This window comes from Pogona vitticeps, chromosome 6, assembly GCF_051106095.1.
Source record: "Pogona vitticeps strain Pit_001003342236 chromosome 6, PviZW2.1, whole genome shotgun sequence".
Taxonomy (NCBI): domain Eukaryota; kingdom Metazoa; phylum Chordata; class Lepidosauria; order Squamata; family Agamidae; genus Pogona; species Pogona vitticeps.
This window is the reverse complement of record NC_135788.1, coordinates 115,429,525-115,447,065: the sequence shown is the minus strand read 5'-3', so window position 1 is coordinate 115,447,065 and position 17,541 is coordinate 115,429,525. Positions and strand designations below refer to the sequence as shown.

The window sequence follows — 17,541 nt, the reverse complement described above, 5'->3', positions numbered from 1 at the left end:
TAATGGGCATCGATACTACCTCTCCCATGACATCTTGTGACCGGAGCACTTTCCATTGTTTTTCAAAGAACTATGCCAAGTTATAAGATGGAAAGCTCTTTTGTTGACCTCTGTTTTGGGACCCTCCAGAATTCTGCCTGAGGGATTCTGGGAGTTCAGAGTTCTAAAGATCCGAAGTTCCTGTCGCTACATTCCACACCATGCAATTCTACAAACAGGACCTCAGCCTCAGTGCTGTGGCCCCTCCCACAAGAAGGGGAGGAGTTTGCCTTCGATCCACCTCCTCCCATTATTTGAGGATGCAGAGCAAATTGAAAAAATAATACACCCATCTTCTCTAATCAACCTCTTCACAAGATGATTATAGTGCTTATAGAGGAAAACAGGAAACTGCTTTGTACTGTGTGAAAATTGTTGGAAATTTTTTTTTTTTTTTTTTGCAGTCTTGCATGCCATCTACTGTATGGTTTGTGTGTTTTGGAGGTTCCTTTCTTGGCTGGGGTGGCTGTCAATCTACCCAGCACTAACCAATCGTTTCTTCCTGCCTCTGAATTCCAAGAAAGCCCGCCTCTCTGCTGAGTGTTCCTTTCCCTCTCTTCAGTCTGTTGAAAACAGTGTTGTTGTTAGTTTGCTCTTGATCTGTTCACGACTGTAAGTAATGAACCGTTTTTATTCTTTTTCCTACAAATGTCTCAGAGTGAGTTATTGAGATATTAAGTGTCAGTTAATGAGAAAGGGGTGGACTAGCTGGGGAACTTGTAGCTATTCTCTTCTGTAAATCTCTGTATTTCTATTGTATAGCAAAGGGGTTTTACCAGAAATTCAAAACTCTGCAACAAAAAACATCCCGCTTAGTGCCGATAGAAGTGACTATTCTGGTCTGCCTGGCTCAGTATTGCATGGCAATAGCTCCCCAGCAAGGATGGAAGTCCTTCCTCATCTGGAGATCTTGTCCATACAAAGCCAGTCCTTCAACAACACAAAATATCAGCTCTCTGGCAAGCTTCCCTATACATGGTAGGACAAAAGGGTTCTCCCTGCAGCCGTCACAAAGGGATCCTCACCCTGGGATCGATGACCAAGAAAGATCTGATTCGGTTCTCCTTCAGGTAAGGATCGCGATGCCAGCAACACACTTCCTCCACAGCATAGACACCACCGAGGTGTGACAACGTGGCCTCCGTGATATGCACCCTCCTGGAAGGGAAAGGTATGGAGAGGTCTTTTGGGCTTCCGAAAGCATAAATCAATGCAAGACACAGTGACGTGTGTACGTCGGGTTTTTCCAGGCACCGCTGTTTTCGTCCTGGTTCTTAAAACTGGCATCTCAACTTCGACAGCCACAAAATAAGGAAGGCCCAGATTTCCATACGCAAGCACTGATTCGCACATCTCAGAAGTTTCCCTGAATTGTGGAGATCGTCCCATGTCCCGCATGCACCACTAGAGGTCGCCAAACTCCCGAAACACGAGTGAGGGATACCTTCAGGAGACTACTGAAGTATCAAAGGCAGGCTAGCTTTTGAGTCCTGCAGAGTGGCTTATCAAGGAGGGCATTGTCAAGCTTGGGGAGGACACAAAAGGCCCCCAAAATAAGGAGACATTGGAGCCAGGCTGTCTTGTTTAAAGTTCTTAGTTAGTTAGTTAGTTAGTTAGTTAGTTAGTTAGTTAGTTAGTTAGTTAGTTAGTTAGTTAGTTAGTTAGTTAGTTAGTTAGTTAGTTAGTTAGTTAGTTAGTTAGTTAGTTAGTTAGTTAGTTAGTTCGTTCGTTCGTTCGTTCGTTCGTTCGTTCGTTCGTTCGTTCGTTCGTTCGTTCGTTCGTTCGTTCGTTCGTTCGTTCGTTCGTTCGTTCGTTCGTTCGTTCGTTCGTTCGTTCGTTCGTGTCATTTGTAGTCTGCCTTTCTCCTACTGAGGAAGCTTCAAATGTTGGCTTGCAATGTTAAAACAAGTGCAATTAAAATGCAATACATTAAAAGGTGGTGGTGGTGGTGGTTATTATTATTACTATAAATGCTTTAAGGGATTAAAGGCATTTAAAACTTTAAAAACAAACTTACTAAGCTAAAATCCAGCATGCAGGACTCTGTTATTAAATGCCTGCCTGAAAAGCTGCCAGCAGAAGGATAAAAGGGAGGTAGTCGACTCAACCTCTGGAGGGAGAGCATCCTGCAATCCAGGAGCTGCCACAGAGAAGGCCCTCCCCTGCGTCCCCACCAAGCATACCTGTGAGGGCAGCAGAACTGTGAGGAGGGTCTCTACTGAGGATCTCCAGAGAGTACAACATGCTTAGAATCAACTGGACGGAGTGGGCATCACCTCAAAGGATTGTGCCTTCCATTGCCTGTCTTTATCTCACAGAACAAAGGAGTTCAGAGGCGCCGATAAGGCCATCGGGTCCAATCCCCTGATCAATGTTGGAATCCAAATCAAAGCAGATCTGACATCCTCTGCTTTGCTAAGCCTGCTGCAGACTCAAAAGCTAGCTTATTTGCAGAATTCACTGGCCCAACAAAAGATATCACTCAGCCTCGTTTTAGGATTTTGCACAAAGACCAAACAACTTTTTTTTCATTCGTTCCACACCAACAGTAGCTTCTGCCAGTGGAAAAACAACAACGACATTAAGTACTGAGAACATTAGCCATTATGCGGTATCCTTTTGCGAGCGAAGCACTTAGTTGTCTCGTACTTCTGCTAAAGCCTGCCGAAGGCATAGTATCGCTTTCATATTTCAGTTCAGCTCCGAGAAATTATTGCCTGTAATTTCACCAAAGACTCCCTCATTCATTCCTGGGGATATTTTTAGATAAATATAAATATAGTGCCGGAATGAGGTGGAGAACTGGGAACCGATTAAATGGGAACATTTACAATTAAAGTTATCGTGAGCGATAATGATGCAATGGTCAACATTGGCACCCCATTTAAAAAGAGGTTTCCTGCCTTAACAGTTTGATCTGGGCCATTTAAAAAAATCACTGATATTGCATTTTTTTTCTCTGTCAGTGCTCCTATCCCTTCTCAAAAGAATTTAAGCAAATTTCTCTGTAAACCAGGGAATATTTTTGAAGAACAGTAGATCATTTTGATCACAAGAGTTGGTGATCATCATTTAATGAAGAACTGAGATTAATCGGGGAGGGGATCAAATCCAGTTCTTTTAGTTTGTAATCATCACAGGGTCAAACTGATAACATTAATCTTGAACCTGATTGATTGATTGATTGATTGATTGATTGATTGATTGATTGATTGATTGATTGATTGATTGATTGATTGATTGATTGACTGAATGAACTTCTATACCACCTGATTAGTGTGAGTCACTACTCTGGGCAGTTAACAATACAATATAATATAAGAATAATAAAGGTATAAAGGATCACTATAGTGCTTTGCAAAATGGCTTTCCCTATGGGCAATTTTCGCTGGATGATGTTTCGGTCCATGCTTCACAAAATGGGTTTTTTTCCCGGGACCAATGCCTCGCTACACGATTTTGACAGCTCGGTCCACACTTTGCAAACCGGTTTTTTAAGGGACCGTTGTTCGCTAGACGACGATTTTAACAGCTGATCGGCAGTTTGCAAAACGGTTTCCCTATGGCTGATCTTTGCAAAACAACTATTATTTTCCCCCATTGGAATGCATTAAATGGATTTCAATGCATTCCAATGGGGAACGGAGCTTCACTAGACGATGTTTTCACAAGACACTGATTTTGACAGAACGAATTAGCATCGTCTAGCGTGTTATCACTGTATGTGGCTAATACCTAAAGTTTCTATTACCAGCAATTCCCTTTTGGCAGAAAATTGGGTCAGGAATAACTTTAGGGCAAACATTCAGACCTTACTCTCAACAAGAGTAGATGCATTAGGACTTGCTAATTAGGACTGACAATTGGATTTTGGTTCTATGTCCTTGGTCATTTCAAATTTTTGGAAAGATATTTTTTTCTGATGTACCCTACTGTTGGGTAGCCAGTGTGGTCTAGTAGCGAAAGTGACAGACTAGGACTCGGGAGGTCTGGGTTCAAATCCCGACTGAGCCCTGGAAAATCACTGGGGATGTGAAACTGGTGAACCCATTCCTTAAATACCTCACTTGCTTTAGGGTCGCTATTAACTGTTTCCAACTTGAGGGCACGTAACAGCAAGAACTCTACCATTTAAGGTCTGTCCAGTATCTATGGACTTAAGATCCTCAAAAATTTTGAAACAGCGGGATGTTGAATCAGACGTGTTGGAACCATTTGTGTTGTTGTTGAAATTCCTCCACAGCCCACTAGAGGTCAGTATTCAAACCACACAGAAAACAACCTGACGCCCCCTTCTGGTACCACATGGGAGCGTTTCTGCTCACCACCTCATTTCTCTCACCCTGGCACACCCCCTGCTTCCATGTGATTGGCTAAAGTCACGTCATCAGACCAGACATCATACTGCCACTTCTGAAGTCCAATCACCCCACAGAGGACGTTTCCAGAATGGACCCCCACTCTCATGTTGATATCCACTCCAGTGGCATCTCGCAACTTCCTGTGGGGGTGCCACACAGAAAAAAAACAAATTAAAATGAAGTACGTATCTAATCCAGATCAGCAAATAGATTATATATCAATATCTATGTAGTCCACTGATTATTATCCTCACTTCTATTGAGTTTCTCTTCCACCCCTTTCTTGCAGGGAATGCAACTAATGAAAAAAGGCAAAGATAAGCATATCTCCAGATTCAGGCATAACACTAAACCATGGTTTAAACAAGCCATAGTTTGAAAACTAAAAATAGCCTTTTCAAATAAAGCCTTTCTTGGAATTCATCTAGGGCAGTCGTTCCCAGTTTTGGGTAACCCAGTTGTTCTGAGACTGCAACTTCCAGGTGCCTTCACCACTAGCTTGTTGGCCATGGTTTCTGAGAATTGCAGTCCAAGAACAGATGGGTTACCCAAACCCTGGGTCCCCAGACGTTCTTGGACTATATCTCCCAGAAATTCTGGCCAGCACAGTGTGATGACTTCTGGGAGTTTTAATCCAAGGACATCTAGAGTCCCAAGCTTGGGAACCACTGATGTAGAGGAAAGACATTTGTAGATCAAAATGTCTTCCGTTCTAGATTGTAAAAGATGATAGTTTTCCAGAAAAGGAGACATCCAGAAGCCAAGGCTTTTAGACAGGGATGCCCTGCAATATTTATACTGTTTAAGGCAAAGGACAAGCTACTACATTCCACCCCACCAACCCTCCAAATTCGATACGGAACCTGACCGGATTGTAATTTCAACAAAGTTCATGGGACAGTATGTTCCACAACACAAGCAGACTAGTTTAAGAGAGGGAGGCCAACCAAATAGTACACACACAGTACTGGATTGCCTAAAATCTTACTTTTGGTCCACACTTTTTAGCCCCTTAGCATCCACTGCATGAGTGGCAGCCACCACCCTCTCTGGGTACCCAGATGTTCTTGGACTAAAACTCCCAGAAGCCTTCACCATTAGCTGTGTTGGCCAGGATTTCTGGGAGTTGTAGTCCAAGAACATCTGGGGAAACCCAAGGTTGGAAACCACTGGACTTTGTAATGGTAGGGCCAGCCCTAGACACAAATGGTAAATCAGACCATCCCTATTATATTCTTGATCTGGGATCCTTTTCAAAAAGCACAGAGCCAAACCGTCTCACCTCCCCGCACTTTCCAGCATCACCAGTCATCCCACCTCCACTCACTTGATGGCCCGGCACATGTCAAGCCCCATCTTGACACAGTTACGGGCGTGGTTGGGCAGAGAGACGGGCAATCCGGAGACACAGTAGTAGCAGTCACCCAAAATCTTTATCCGCATGCACTCGTTATCCTAGGAGGAAACAGGGATTGGATTCAGATTTTACCATCTGAGCTGGAATCCATTCCCTACACCCACAGGAGTGTTATGGGTTAACCAAATATGGATGCACAAATCTATCTCAGTATATGGAGAGATGGGAGGTTTATATAAGAAGGGCAAAATTCAGCTGGATCTACAGGTGGAATCTGCAAACTCCAACTTGCCTTTGACAGAAGTCTGTTTTCAAGACAGGCATTGCCCTGAGCCCAGTTTTTTTTTGACTTGACCCCATATTTGTAACATCTTTGCCTGATGAAGAGTTCTGTGGATCTCAAAAGATTGCCTTCTTTGTGACTCTTTAGCAATTCAATAAAGATATTTCCCATGCCAGATCTTGGACTTTTGGACCGTTCAATCGTGAGAGAGAAGTGTAACATTTTAAAGAGCAGCTTCTCAAATTCTACTTATATAGCTGTCAACATGTGGTGATGATGATAAAAAAAGTAAACAATCCTGATAATTGATAATAATCACTAATAACAAGAAGTATACAACATTAATAATCATGATATCTTAAAGAGTAATGTAACTAAAAAGAAAGGTCCACATATGTGAAAAAGCCTAAGCATGATTCTGATATATTTAAAATTCATTAACATTGTTTTTATTTCAAACACTTCTAGGACACTTCTAAGGTAAAGGGAAAGGTTCCCCTTGACATTTAGTCCAGTCGTGTCCGACTCTAGAGCACAGTGCTCATCTCCATTTCCAAGCCGTAGAGCCAGTGTTTGTCTGTAAACAGTTTCCATGGTCATGTGGCCAGCGCAACTTAGATTCGAAACGCTGTTTGCCTTCCCATCAAGATGGTACCTATTTATCTACTCGCATTTTTACATGCTTTTGAGCTGCTAAGAAAAGGGAACTATGGATAAATAGAATAACAGAGCACCAGCTTGAAGGAGAGTTTTGTGGATACCCTGGACTGCCAGAAAGATGGACAAGTGGGTCCTAAATCGAATCAAGCCTGAATGGTCTCTGGAGGCAAAAAAATGTTGAAACTGAGGCTGAGAAGGCAAGATTTTATGGAAAAGACAATAATGTTGGGAAAGGTGGAGGGCGGCAGGAACAGAGGAAGACCAAATGTGAGATGGACTGATTCCCTAAGGGAAGCCACACACTTGAGTTTACAAGACCTGAGCAGGGCAGTTAAGGATACGACAACTTGGAGATCGCTCATTCATAGAGTCAGATAAAACTTGATGGCACATAACAATGATAAAACGTTGATTTAGAGAGATCCACGAATGAGAAGGCTGGAGGTCTACCACTGCTCTTGTAACTAGGGTCCTGCTTGGGAAACCAGGTGGGTTAAATAACTAAGATTATTGGAGATGAGGGATTTTTTCTGTGGTTCTGGTTTTGTTTTGGAAGCCACTGAGTCACTTACTCACCTTGGCGATCTGATCGAACTTGCCAAAGAGTTCATTGAGCATAAGAACTAGTTCTTTGGGGGAGCATTCACTGGCCAGGAGAGTGAACCCAACAATGTCTGCATAGAGAATGCTTTGGTGGAGGAAGAACAGAGAGAGAGAAAGAGAGAGAGAAATATTGTGTGGATCAGTTTCTTGTTGGGTGGAGTGAATGCTCCTATACTTTTCCTCACCTAGTTCTTTTCCTTCCCCCAACCCCATCACTCATGCATAGCTACAGAACTTTGAAACTCCAAGATCAGTGGTTCCCAACCTTGGGTCTCCAGATGTTCTTGAACTGCAACTCCCAGGAATCCTGACCAGCACAGCTAGTGGTGAAGGCTTCTGGGAGTTTTAGTCCAAGAACTTCCAGGGACCCCAGGTTGAGAACCACTGTCCTAGATGTTGTGTCCTACAACAGCCATCAACTCTTTCCTGCATGACCAACAGTAAGAAATCGATGTAGCAGTTGTGGGCCAAAACATCTGGAGATGCAGAGGATCCCCGATAAAAAACATGTCAGAAAAATCTTGTAAACAACAGCCTTAGAAGACAGTACCTGACGTTCTGATGGCGCTTGACATAGAGGTTGTGGAAATTATTGGCACTCTCGTGTCGGTGTTGCGCCTGGCCCCCATCCCGAAGCCTCTCAATGATCTCAGCCTTCATCTCCAAGGCGATGTAGGCTGGAAGGATGGAGAGGAGCAGATGCTCCTGGAATTATCAGCAGGGACATGGGAAAGAGAAACACAACAACTGAATAAATTTCAACGGCCCTCCGAACAGACGACTAAACAACCTGCAGGCAAAACTTTATTGCTAGCCTCCAAACCCAAGGGTGTTCCATAAGTTTGATGGACTCTCTTGGATGAGGCAAGCTAGCTGGAGAACATATGTCCATCTATGCTTGGATGCAATGCCCAGTCCTGATCTAAGCTTTGGCACTGCTACGGATATTAATTAAAGACTAGAGGATATGAACAGCATCAAAAGCAGCCAACCCACTTCACATGTACAAAAGACACTGCTTTGGGCCAAGTCAGACCTTCGACCCATCAAGCTCAGTATTACTGACCAGCAGTAGCTCTCCAGTGTTTTCATCTATACTACACAGTACAGTGGTGCCTCGCAAGACGAGCGCTTCGTATAACGAAGAAATCGCATCACGAAGAACTTTCTGCGATTGCAAAAGCGATCGCAAAATGATGTTTCCTGTGGGCTTGCTTCGCTTTGCGATGATCGGTTCCCTGTTTCACTAACCGATTATTGCAAAACGAAGATTTTCGGACAGCTGATTGGCAGTTTCAAAATGGCCACTGGGTAAAAAAAATGGCTGCCCGCTGTTTTCTGGGACTGATTCCTCGCTGCACGGGCAGCGAAAATGGCCGCGCTATGGAGGATCTTCGCTGGACGGTGAGTTTTAAGCCCATAGGAACGCATTGAAGGGGTTTCAATGCGTTTCTATGGGCTTTTTAAAATCGCTTTACGATGTTTTCATTCTACAGCGATTTCGCTGGAATGAATTAACATCGTAATGCAAGGCACCACTGTAATAGCAATTTGATACCATTCTAGACATCACGGCTTCATCCTATGTAATTCTGGGACTTGTCGTTCAGCTTGGTACCTAGAATTCCTTGCTTGAGAACTCCAGCGCACTTCTTTGAATTACAGCAGAGAATTCCGAACATCTCAACAAATGACAAATCCCATGAGTTCACAAGATGTGGCCATGACACCTCCAGTGGTATTAAACTGACAGCTACACAGGATCAGACAGGGGTATCTGGAGATGCCAGGAAAGATGCCCGAGATGTTTCCCCCATCAGCCAGGTGCTTACCATGCTCCGTATTTTCTTCCAAACTAACCTGATGCCGTTTTTCAGACTCCAGCTTCACTCGGGATTGGATGAGGTTGAACGTTTCATGGAAAGTCTCCCCCAAGGCCATTTCCATTAGATGTTTGTGGTAGGCCCCAACCAAGTTGCCACATATAAAAATCACCAGATTGGCCAGGAGCTGAAAGGAAAAACAGAGCAGAAGGTCCGATCAGGAGAGGAAGATGACCTGGTGGAGTGTGTGGACAGGGGAGAGTTCTATGCAGTTAGCTTGCTGGCTTTTTGCTAACTTGGAGGGCACCGCTAGATTTTGGTCATTTACATGGCAGGAGAGATGTCACTGAGCATTTGGAGAAGCATCATATGGGAACAGCAATGGAACCCAATATTAAAAAATGGTGGGCTTTCATCTGGACCTCTTTAAGAAGAGGCGAAACCATCACCTGTTGAGGATCATCTAGTACTAGATTTCTGCCTTGAGATACGGGTTGCACTAGAAGGGCCACAAGACCCCCTTCCAAATCAAGGATTCTACTCTACTGCATTTATTGTATTCATTTGTTTTCAATCTATGGAGGATATACAGAAAATTATAGGTGGACTTTACCTTTCTTTAAATGAGTTCAAGGTGATATATATGGCTCTTGTCCTCTCCACGTTATCCAAAGACAACAATTTTACAGTTTACAATGGGCTGAAAGCAGGTCCAAACCTGGTCCAACTAAGTGTCATGGTTCAGTGCTGACACTGGACTTTTCAGGTCCTAGTACAACATTCTAACCATGCATGAATGGATGATACCTCCAGAGGATGGTAAGATACAACAGGAGATACAATAAGAGATGGATGGATGGATGGATGGATGGATGGATGGATGGATGGATGGATGGATGGATGGATGGATGGATGGATGGATGGATGGATGGATGGATGGATGGATGGATGGATGGATGGATGGATGGATGGATGGACGGATGGGTAGAAAAAAGATAGACTGGGTGGCATAATGACAGACCAGCACAAGGAGGATTGAGATGTAGGAAAGAAGATGTACAACTGATAAGAGAACGTAGAGTGGTATGGGAGAGCAGAATGGCTGGTGGATGAGAACAAAGTTATATGGATTCCAAGAGCAGAATTATTAAGAGACAAGAATTTAAAAGGAGGGATTAAACAAATCAAGAGACTTATGCACAGAGGCTGTTGAGACATATTAAGCCAAATGTTAGAATATATTTTAGAGTTGTCTTTAGGTTTCATCCTGTACAGAGACAATCTTTCTTAATGAAGCAGGTTTTTGATTAGTCTTTTTGTGTGAAAAGGAGAGCTATGACAAAGCTTGGGACTAACTAGTTACAAGCTACTTTTTGGATACCAAGAATGTAACTAAGTTCCATTTTAAAAGGACCATAAAGAATAGTTGCCAAGGTTCTTTGGGGTATAATAGGTATTGTTTTCCAAGTTAGTTTCAAAAGTTGTTTTTAATGGTGTTTTGATAACCATTTTTCAGGCTATATGCTATTCTCTTGTTACATTGTGTTACTGTATATACCATTAAGTTAGGGTCACCTTTTAGTGAGCCTAAAAAGAATTTCAAAGTAGGTGAGATATTTAAGGGGTGGTTTTACCTGTTCCTCCCCGACTCTGTGAATTTCCATTCTCAGGCAAGGATTCAAACTCCAGTGTCATGAGTCTTATATTGCCATTCTGTCCACTACACCACACTTGGGTATATCAGTCTGCTATTCCCTTAATCAAGGGACGTGGTGGCGCTGTGGGCTAAACTGCAGAAGCCTGTGCTGCAGGGTCAGAAGACCAAGCAGTCGTAAGATCGAATCCACGCGACGGAGTGAGCGCCCGTCGCTTGTCCCAGATCCCGCCAACCTAGCGGTTCGAAAGCATGCAAATGCGAGTAGATAAATAGGTACCATCTCGGTGGGAAGGTAAACAGCTTTCCATGTCTAAATCACACTGGCCATGTGACCACGGAAAGATTGTCTTCAGACAAACGCTGGCTCTATGGCTTGAAGAGCGGGATGAGCGCCGCCCCCTAGAGTCGGACACGACTGGACAAAAATTGTCAAGGGGAACCTTTACCTTTTTACCTTTTTATTCCCTTAATCATCATCATGCGCCATCAAGTTAATTCTGACTTATGACAATCTGGGCTTTCCAAGTACAGAATACCCACAAGTGGTGTACCATTCCCTTTGTCTGGGACTTGTGAAGCTTGCCCAAGGACACACAGGCTGGCTCTTCTCCCTGGAGGCACAGTGGGGAATTGAACTCCGAACCTCTGACTCCACAGCCAGACACCTAAACCTCTGAGCTATCTAGCCAACTGCCCTTCCCTTAGTGCTGTTTTGTTTCATCGTTTTTTAATTTTAGTATGTTTTCCAAGGAACAATATCGACACTGGCCACTAAAAAGAGGTTGAGTATCCTTCTCTGCATTTTTCTGTGCTCGTCAATTGCACATTAATAACTCAACACAAGGAGTTATTTTTGCAAAAGAAATTGGCTGCCACAAGTAATGAGAAACACAAGAAGGTCCTTTAAAACATAAGAGGTCCCCAACCGTGGGCCTCCAGATGTTCTTGGACTTCAACTCCCAGAATTCCTGGTCAGCAGAGGTGATGGTGAAGGCTCCTGGGAGTTGTAGTCCAAGAACATCTGGAGGCCCAAGGTTGGGGACCATTGCTTTAAAACATGTTCCAAGCTCTCAGCTGGGGCTGAGGAATGAAAAATGGGATCACACAAGAGTTGTGTAACTGGGACAAACTCAGAGAATAAAGCTTAGCTAGGACATCTGGGATGAAGAGCAGAGGCATCTATTTGACATTATGGGCATCAATCCAGCTGGTTGGGGCATGTTTACCTGCACAGTCAAGTCCAGTTGTGAGCCGGGCTTCATGGAGAGGTAGACCGTGAGGACTATGATATGGGAGAGGGAGGAGACCATGCCAGCAGCCACCGCATCTTCCATGCCGACGGGCAACATCGTGTAAACAATGAAGATGATGAAGAGGAAGAAGGAGACCTTGGACAAACAGCCCCAGCATTAGTCATTCTTCCGAGGAAATTCAAGAAAGAAAAATATCAATGTCCTTTGGGGAAGGGCAGGGAAATCAAATCAGAGAATTGGTTGAAGGGTTTCTCCAAACAAAATTGATTATAGTTTTGGAAGCAGCATCTCAGCCTCCACCGGAGCAATGAAAAATAGCTTTCCAGTTCATGAGTCTTACACAGACAGAATCCATCTCAAGTATTGACCCACAGATCTCCATAAAGAATTGGCTCCTGATAGATAGATAGATAGATAGATAGATAGATAGATAGATAGATAGATAGATAGATAGATAGATAGATAGATAGATAGATAGATAGATAGATAGATAGATAGATAGATAGATAGATAGATAGATAGATACATACATACATACATACATACATACATACATACATACATACATACATACATACATACAGTGGTGCCTTGCATAACGGGCACCCCGTTTAACAATGAATCTGCATAGCGACGATGTTTTTGCGATCGCTTTTGCGATCGCATAACGATGTTTCCTATGGGGGAAAATCGCTTTGTGACGATCGGTAAGGTGTTTCGCTTACCGATTTTCGCATAGTGATGATTCTTCCCCAGTTGATCAGCAGTTCCATAATGGCTGCTGGGTAAAACAGGAACAGATTCCTCGCTTACCAGGCAGCTAAAATGGCCGCCGTATGGAGGATTTTTGCTTAAAAGGTAAGTTTTAAGCCCATAAGAACGCATTGAAGGGGTTTCAATGCATTCCTATGGACTTTTTTATTTCGCATAGCCAAGAATCCGTATAGCGACGATTTTTGCTGCACGGATTATCGTCGCTATGCGGGGCACCACTGTAGGTAGGTAGGTAGGTAGGTAGGTAGGTAGGTAGGTAGGTAGGTAGGTAGGTAGGTAGGAAGGGAGGGAGGGAGGGAGGGAGGGAGGGAGGGAGGGAGGTAGATAGATAGATAGATAGATAGATAGATAGATAGATAGATAGATAGATAGATAGATAGATAGATAGATAGATAGATAGATAGATAGATAGATAGATAGATAGATAGATAGATAGATAGATAGATAGATAGATAGATAGATAGATAGATAGATAGATAGATAGATAGATATCAGCTACCATCCAGTTGGTCTTTCAGATGTCCCACAATGCCCTGGCACAATGTTCCCCTGAAACAGTGGTTCTCAACTTTGGGTCCCCAGATGTTATTGGACTGCAACTCCCAGAAGCCCTTGCCAACATAGCTAGTAGTGAAGGCTTCTGGGATTTGCAGTCCGAGAACATCTAAAGACCCAAGGCTGGAAACCACAGACATAAGCAAACAGGATTCTGGCAGAGGATTTCAATGCAAAAATACAATGTTTTATAAAAAACTAATTAACTAAATATACCTCTGCCCTCCCCTGCACAAACAAACAAACAGACAGACAGACAGACAGACAGACAGAGATAGATAGATAAACCAAAAACCCTTTTTTGATTGATAATGATGACAACAGCAACATCAAATATATATACTGTATATACTGAAGATGAGAAACATTTTCAGCAACGTCAGGGACTTGAGGTCCAGTCGGGCTTAAGTCATACCAGAGACTCAGATTCGAATCAGGTTTTTCCCCCCCAATCATTCAAATTTGACTTGCAACTCAGAACCCACCCAACCCCTCCCTGTTTCTGGGAGGGGGTGCAAGCTGATTTTTAATAGGGATTCTGACTTGAGGCTTGACGCTTGGTATCAAAGACTTTGACCCAAAGATTTGCCAACATCCTTTATATTTGGTCAATTTTTTAAGGCTTGGCCCCTCACCTGGTCCCAGGCACTAACCACCCCTCCTGTGAAGACAAAGACGTAACCCATTGTGATCAGGCAAGTCCAAATGATAGCAGAGAAGATCCGGGTACATCGCTGGAAGATGCTTTCGATGCACACGAGGATCAGGATGAGGCTGAACACAACCAGGGCAACAAATAAGGTAACCAAGAAGCCCACGTTGGAGGAGAAATCCTGGAGGGGCAAAAAAAAAAGGAAGTTTTTACATTTGTCTCGATTGGGGCAATGCCTTAGCTTTCCCCTAGGGAGCCATCTGCTCCATGGATCCTTAATGAAAAGGACCAAAAAACCAGTTGGGCTCAAGCTACAGGAAGCCAGATTTAGGCTGAAGATCAGGAAGAACATCTTAACGGTTGGAGCAGTGCAATAATGGAACCAATTATCTTCAATGGTGGTGAGTGCTCCAAGGTGGGATGCACTTATGAGAAAATTAGACAATCATCTGTCAGACCCACTTTGATCTGGATTCCTGCCTTGAGCAGGGGGTGGGTCGGTTTGGACTCAATGGCCTATAGGCTCCCTCCAACTCCATTATTCTATGATCCTATAAAGATCTCTGCTTTTAAAAGTCTGTCGGTCAGAGCACACAAGCTTGGTACAAATGGGACTACGGGTTGATCCCACAGACAGTGACTCTTTGTGCTCAACAGAGTTGGAGACAACGGCTGAAATCCTATTGTTGGCCATAGTAAGTCACACTAGGGTGCGCCCATAGAATCAGTGGAGATTTGATAAGCCAGCTTCTCCATGCCATTAATTCAATGGGCTTACTCTAGTTGCAACTTACTCCATGGAAGTAAGTCACGACCTGGACTAGGCCCACTTGATTCAATAGAATTAATGGAGGACTCGTCAAATCCGCAGGGACTCAGTGGACCTACTTTAGTGCAACTTACTATACTAAATATCAGGATTCTGGCCAGTGAATTTTAACAATGGGATATTGGCAGTTTGGGTCCTCAGTGCAGTGGTGGTCTCTCTCTGGAAACTCATCTCTTTCCAGTGACAGACCACAGAACCACAGTGACTCAAGACATGGCATCTACCGTTCCATTCAGGTTCCCCTGTACTTTCTTTCCTGCCATCCTTAGCTGTCATCTTCACAGCACCTGGAAGCAAAAACAGGTTCCCCTCAACAACTACACAGTGCTGCTAAGCTCACAGATGTGGTGGCTTCCATAGTTTGCAGCTGTGCTTTGCAAGGCTGTAACAGTGATACAGCTGAAGCCAGGGCATCTAGTACAGGAATTTCTTTCTTACCAGGGAACATGATATCTTCTCCCATCCTAAGGATGTGATTTTTTGGGGGGGGATTTTCCTCTCAGAGGAAAGGAGTGAGTGACATCACCCTTTTCTTCTTGCAGAGAGATACATCTGCGTAAGACTCTTTCAAAGAAACTTGTGAGATTTGTTTAAATTTCATGGCAAATTTTCATGAAAGAAATGTCACACTGCATAGGGTTATTACAATTTTTGTACAGGATGGTGCATCTCCTGTTCAGGACTCTCTGTTGCAGTGGTTCCCAGCCTTGGGTCTCCAGATGTTCTTGGACTAAAACTCCCAGAAGACTTCACCACTAGCTGTGCCGGCCAGGATTTCTGGGAGTTGTAGTCTGAGAACATGTGGGGTGCCAAGGTTGGGAAGCAGTGCTCTATTGAAAAGGGCAGAGGCAGCACCATCCTGTCCAGGATTGTTGCAAGTCCTGCACAGAATGTATTTGGAATGGCATCTTTCCTGTGCAGGATCCATCAAAAAGGATGTTAAGCCACACAAAATGGGAAAGTTGTCCGTGTACAACAGGGAAAAAAAGAAAAGAAAAGAAAATCTGGAGGAAAGGAGAGAACAAGACCAGAGTCCAGGTCTTGCAGAAATCCAGGAAATCTCTTTGGTAAAAGGGGAAGGCTTGGCAGGGAATCTTGGCATGGCAATAGAAGAATAGTTGAGAATGAGAAATTTTCTAAGTACTCATTAGATTCCTATCCCAACTTTCTACTGACTCGTCCAGGTTTTCCATTTTTTCCCTCTGGGCATACATGCAGTTCTCACAGTGGAAGGAAGCCAGTAAGGAGTGGATTTTCCCAGCCATAATACATTGTTTTGAACTATCCCTATTGTATTACAAAGCATTTGGAGCTGGCTTGGTTTTGATTGAATAATGAAGATTTTGTGCGGGCTGGGACTGTGCAGCTCAGGGAGTTCAGTAAAATCATTGTGCTCTAACTAACCTACTAGGCCATGGTTCCTCCTGACAGGAATAAAATCTGAGATTTTCAGCATGCAGGTTTTTGCATTCAGACCCAGTGATCTATACTTCTTGGGAAGGATTCAATCTTGGACCTTCTGCCTGCACGCCCACTGAGCTGCAGCCCTGCTTTCCTTCCAGAGAGCAGTCCCCAGAGTCAGCTTCACCCCTAATCTATTCGCTACAGATCTCCCCCTGCATCTGCCATCCTACCAACTTGATTGGTGCAAGCGTACATACCCTTCCACTGGCAAAAGATGTCACGATGAGAGCCACGCAGATTCCCAAGATGATGACCAAAAGCAGAAGAATCAATGGGTACTGTTGGCTCAAACTGTAGTAGGTTTGATAGAAGAGGTCCTCCCTTGGAGTGTCACTGGTGGCCTGTGGGCGACGCTGGCAGGGCATGGCTTTCCCTACTCCTCCGGAGACCCACCTTGAAAGAGATGTTGACCACTTCTTGGTCTCTGGGCAGCAGAAGTGTGGATCAGCAGCCCTTGCTGAAGCAGAGGTGGACATCCCACCACAATGAGAACATCCTTTTTAGGCTGCAGAGTCCCATCCTTGGTCACCAGTTGTGGAAATAAATCCAAACAAGAACTGAGGGAAATCCAACTGGGTCCGCTTGAGCAGAAAGCTGGGTCTTGGGAGGATCTTAATCATGGGCACAAAAGCCACACAAGTTGGTTGATGTTGGTGTCATGGATGCAAGATGTTTCAAACACAAGGACTTGGATAAAGACGTTTTTGGTTGGTTGGTTGGTTGGTTGGTTGGTTGGTTGGTTGGTTGGTTGGTTGGTTGGTTGGTTGGTTGGTTGGTTGGTTGGTTGGTTGGTTGGTTGGCTGGTTGGCTGGTTGGTTGGTTGGTTGGTTGGTTGGTTGGTTTTGAAGAAGGCAGCTCCTTAACGGCAAAGTCCACCACAGAACTGCTAAATGACAGTGGATCAAAAAAAGCCAGATGGTGGAATGGTTAGAATCATGGATTACTGAGGCTTGAGAGATTCATATCCCCGCAGAGCTATGAAACTGACTGGATGACCTTGGGCCGGCTGATCATTTTCACCCAATAAGCCTACCTCACAAAACGGTTGTGCGGATAAAGTAGGAGGGAAGGGAGCTGTACAGGCCACCTCAATTCCATTAGGGGAAAGGTAATCATAATGAGTCAACCGATCAATCTGTCAACGAATCCACCTACCTCCTGCCCATCATCCTCCCATCCATTCTCTGGCCTGACTGAAAGAGCAAGCTTTTAACATAAGAACCTCAGCAGA

The 17,541-nt window shown here is 44.0% G+C and overlaps 1 protein-coding gene across 2 annotated transcripts in view; it reads right to left on the bottom strand.

The window, feature by feature from the left end:
• The window catches only part of ADCY4 (adenylate cyclase 4), a 43,215-nt gene extending 26,185 nt beyond the window's left edge, over positions 1-17,030 (bottom strand). For both annotated transcript variants that reach the window (XR_013537699.1, XM_078378441.1), the window contains exons 1-9: positions 16,508-17,030; positions 14,001-14,198; positions 12,010-12,171; positions 9,164-9,313; positions 7,854-8,008; positions 7,277-7,388; positions 5,728-5,855; positions 4,382-4,540; positions 1,065-1,197 (exon numbers count right to left, since the gene is read on the bottom strand). Coding sequence is in view for 1 of the 2 variants with exons in the window: in XM_078378441.1 (XP_078234567.1) it covers positions 1,065-1,197; positions 4,382-4,540; positions 5,728-5,855; positions 7,277-7,388; positions 7,854-8,008; positions 9,164-9,313; positions 12,010-12,171; positions 14,001-14,198; positions 16,508-16,786 (1,476 nt within the window). In the remaining variant the exon portion in view is untranslated. The remainder of the gene's footprint in view (positions 1-1,064; positions 1,198-4,381; positions 4,541-5,727; positions 5,856-7,276; positions 7,389-7,853; positions 8,009-9,163; positions 9,314-12,009; positions 12,172-14,000; positions 14,199-16,507) is intronic.
• Positions 17,031-17,541: the final 511 nt, after the last annotated feature.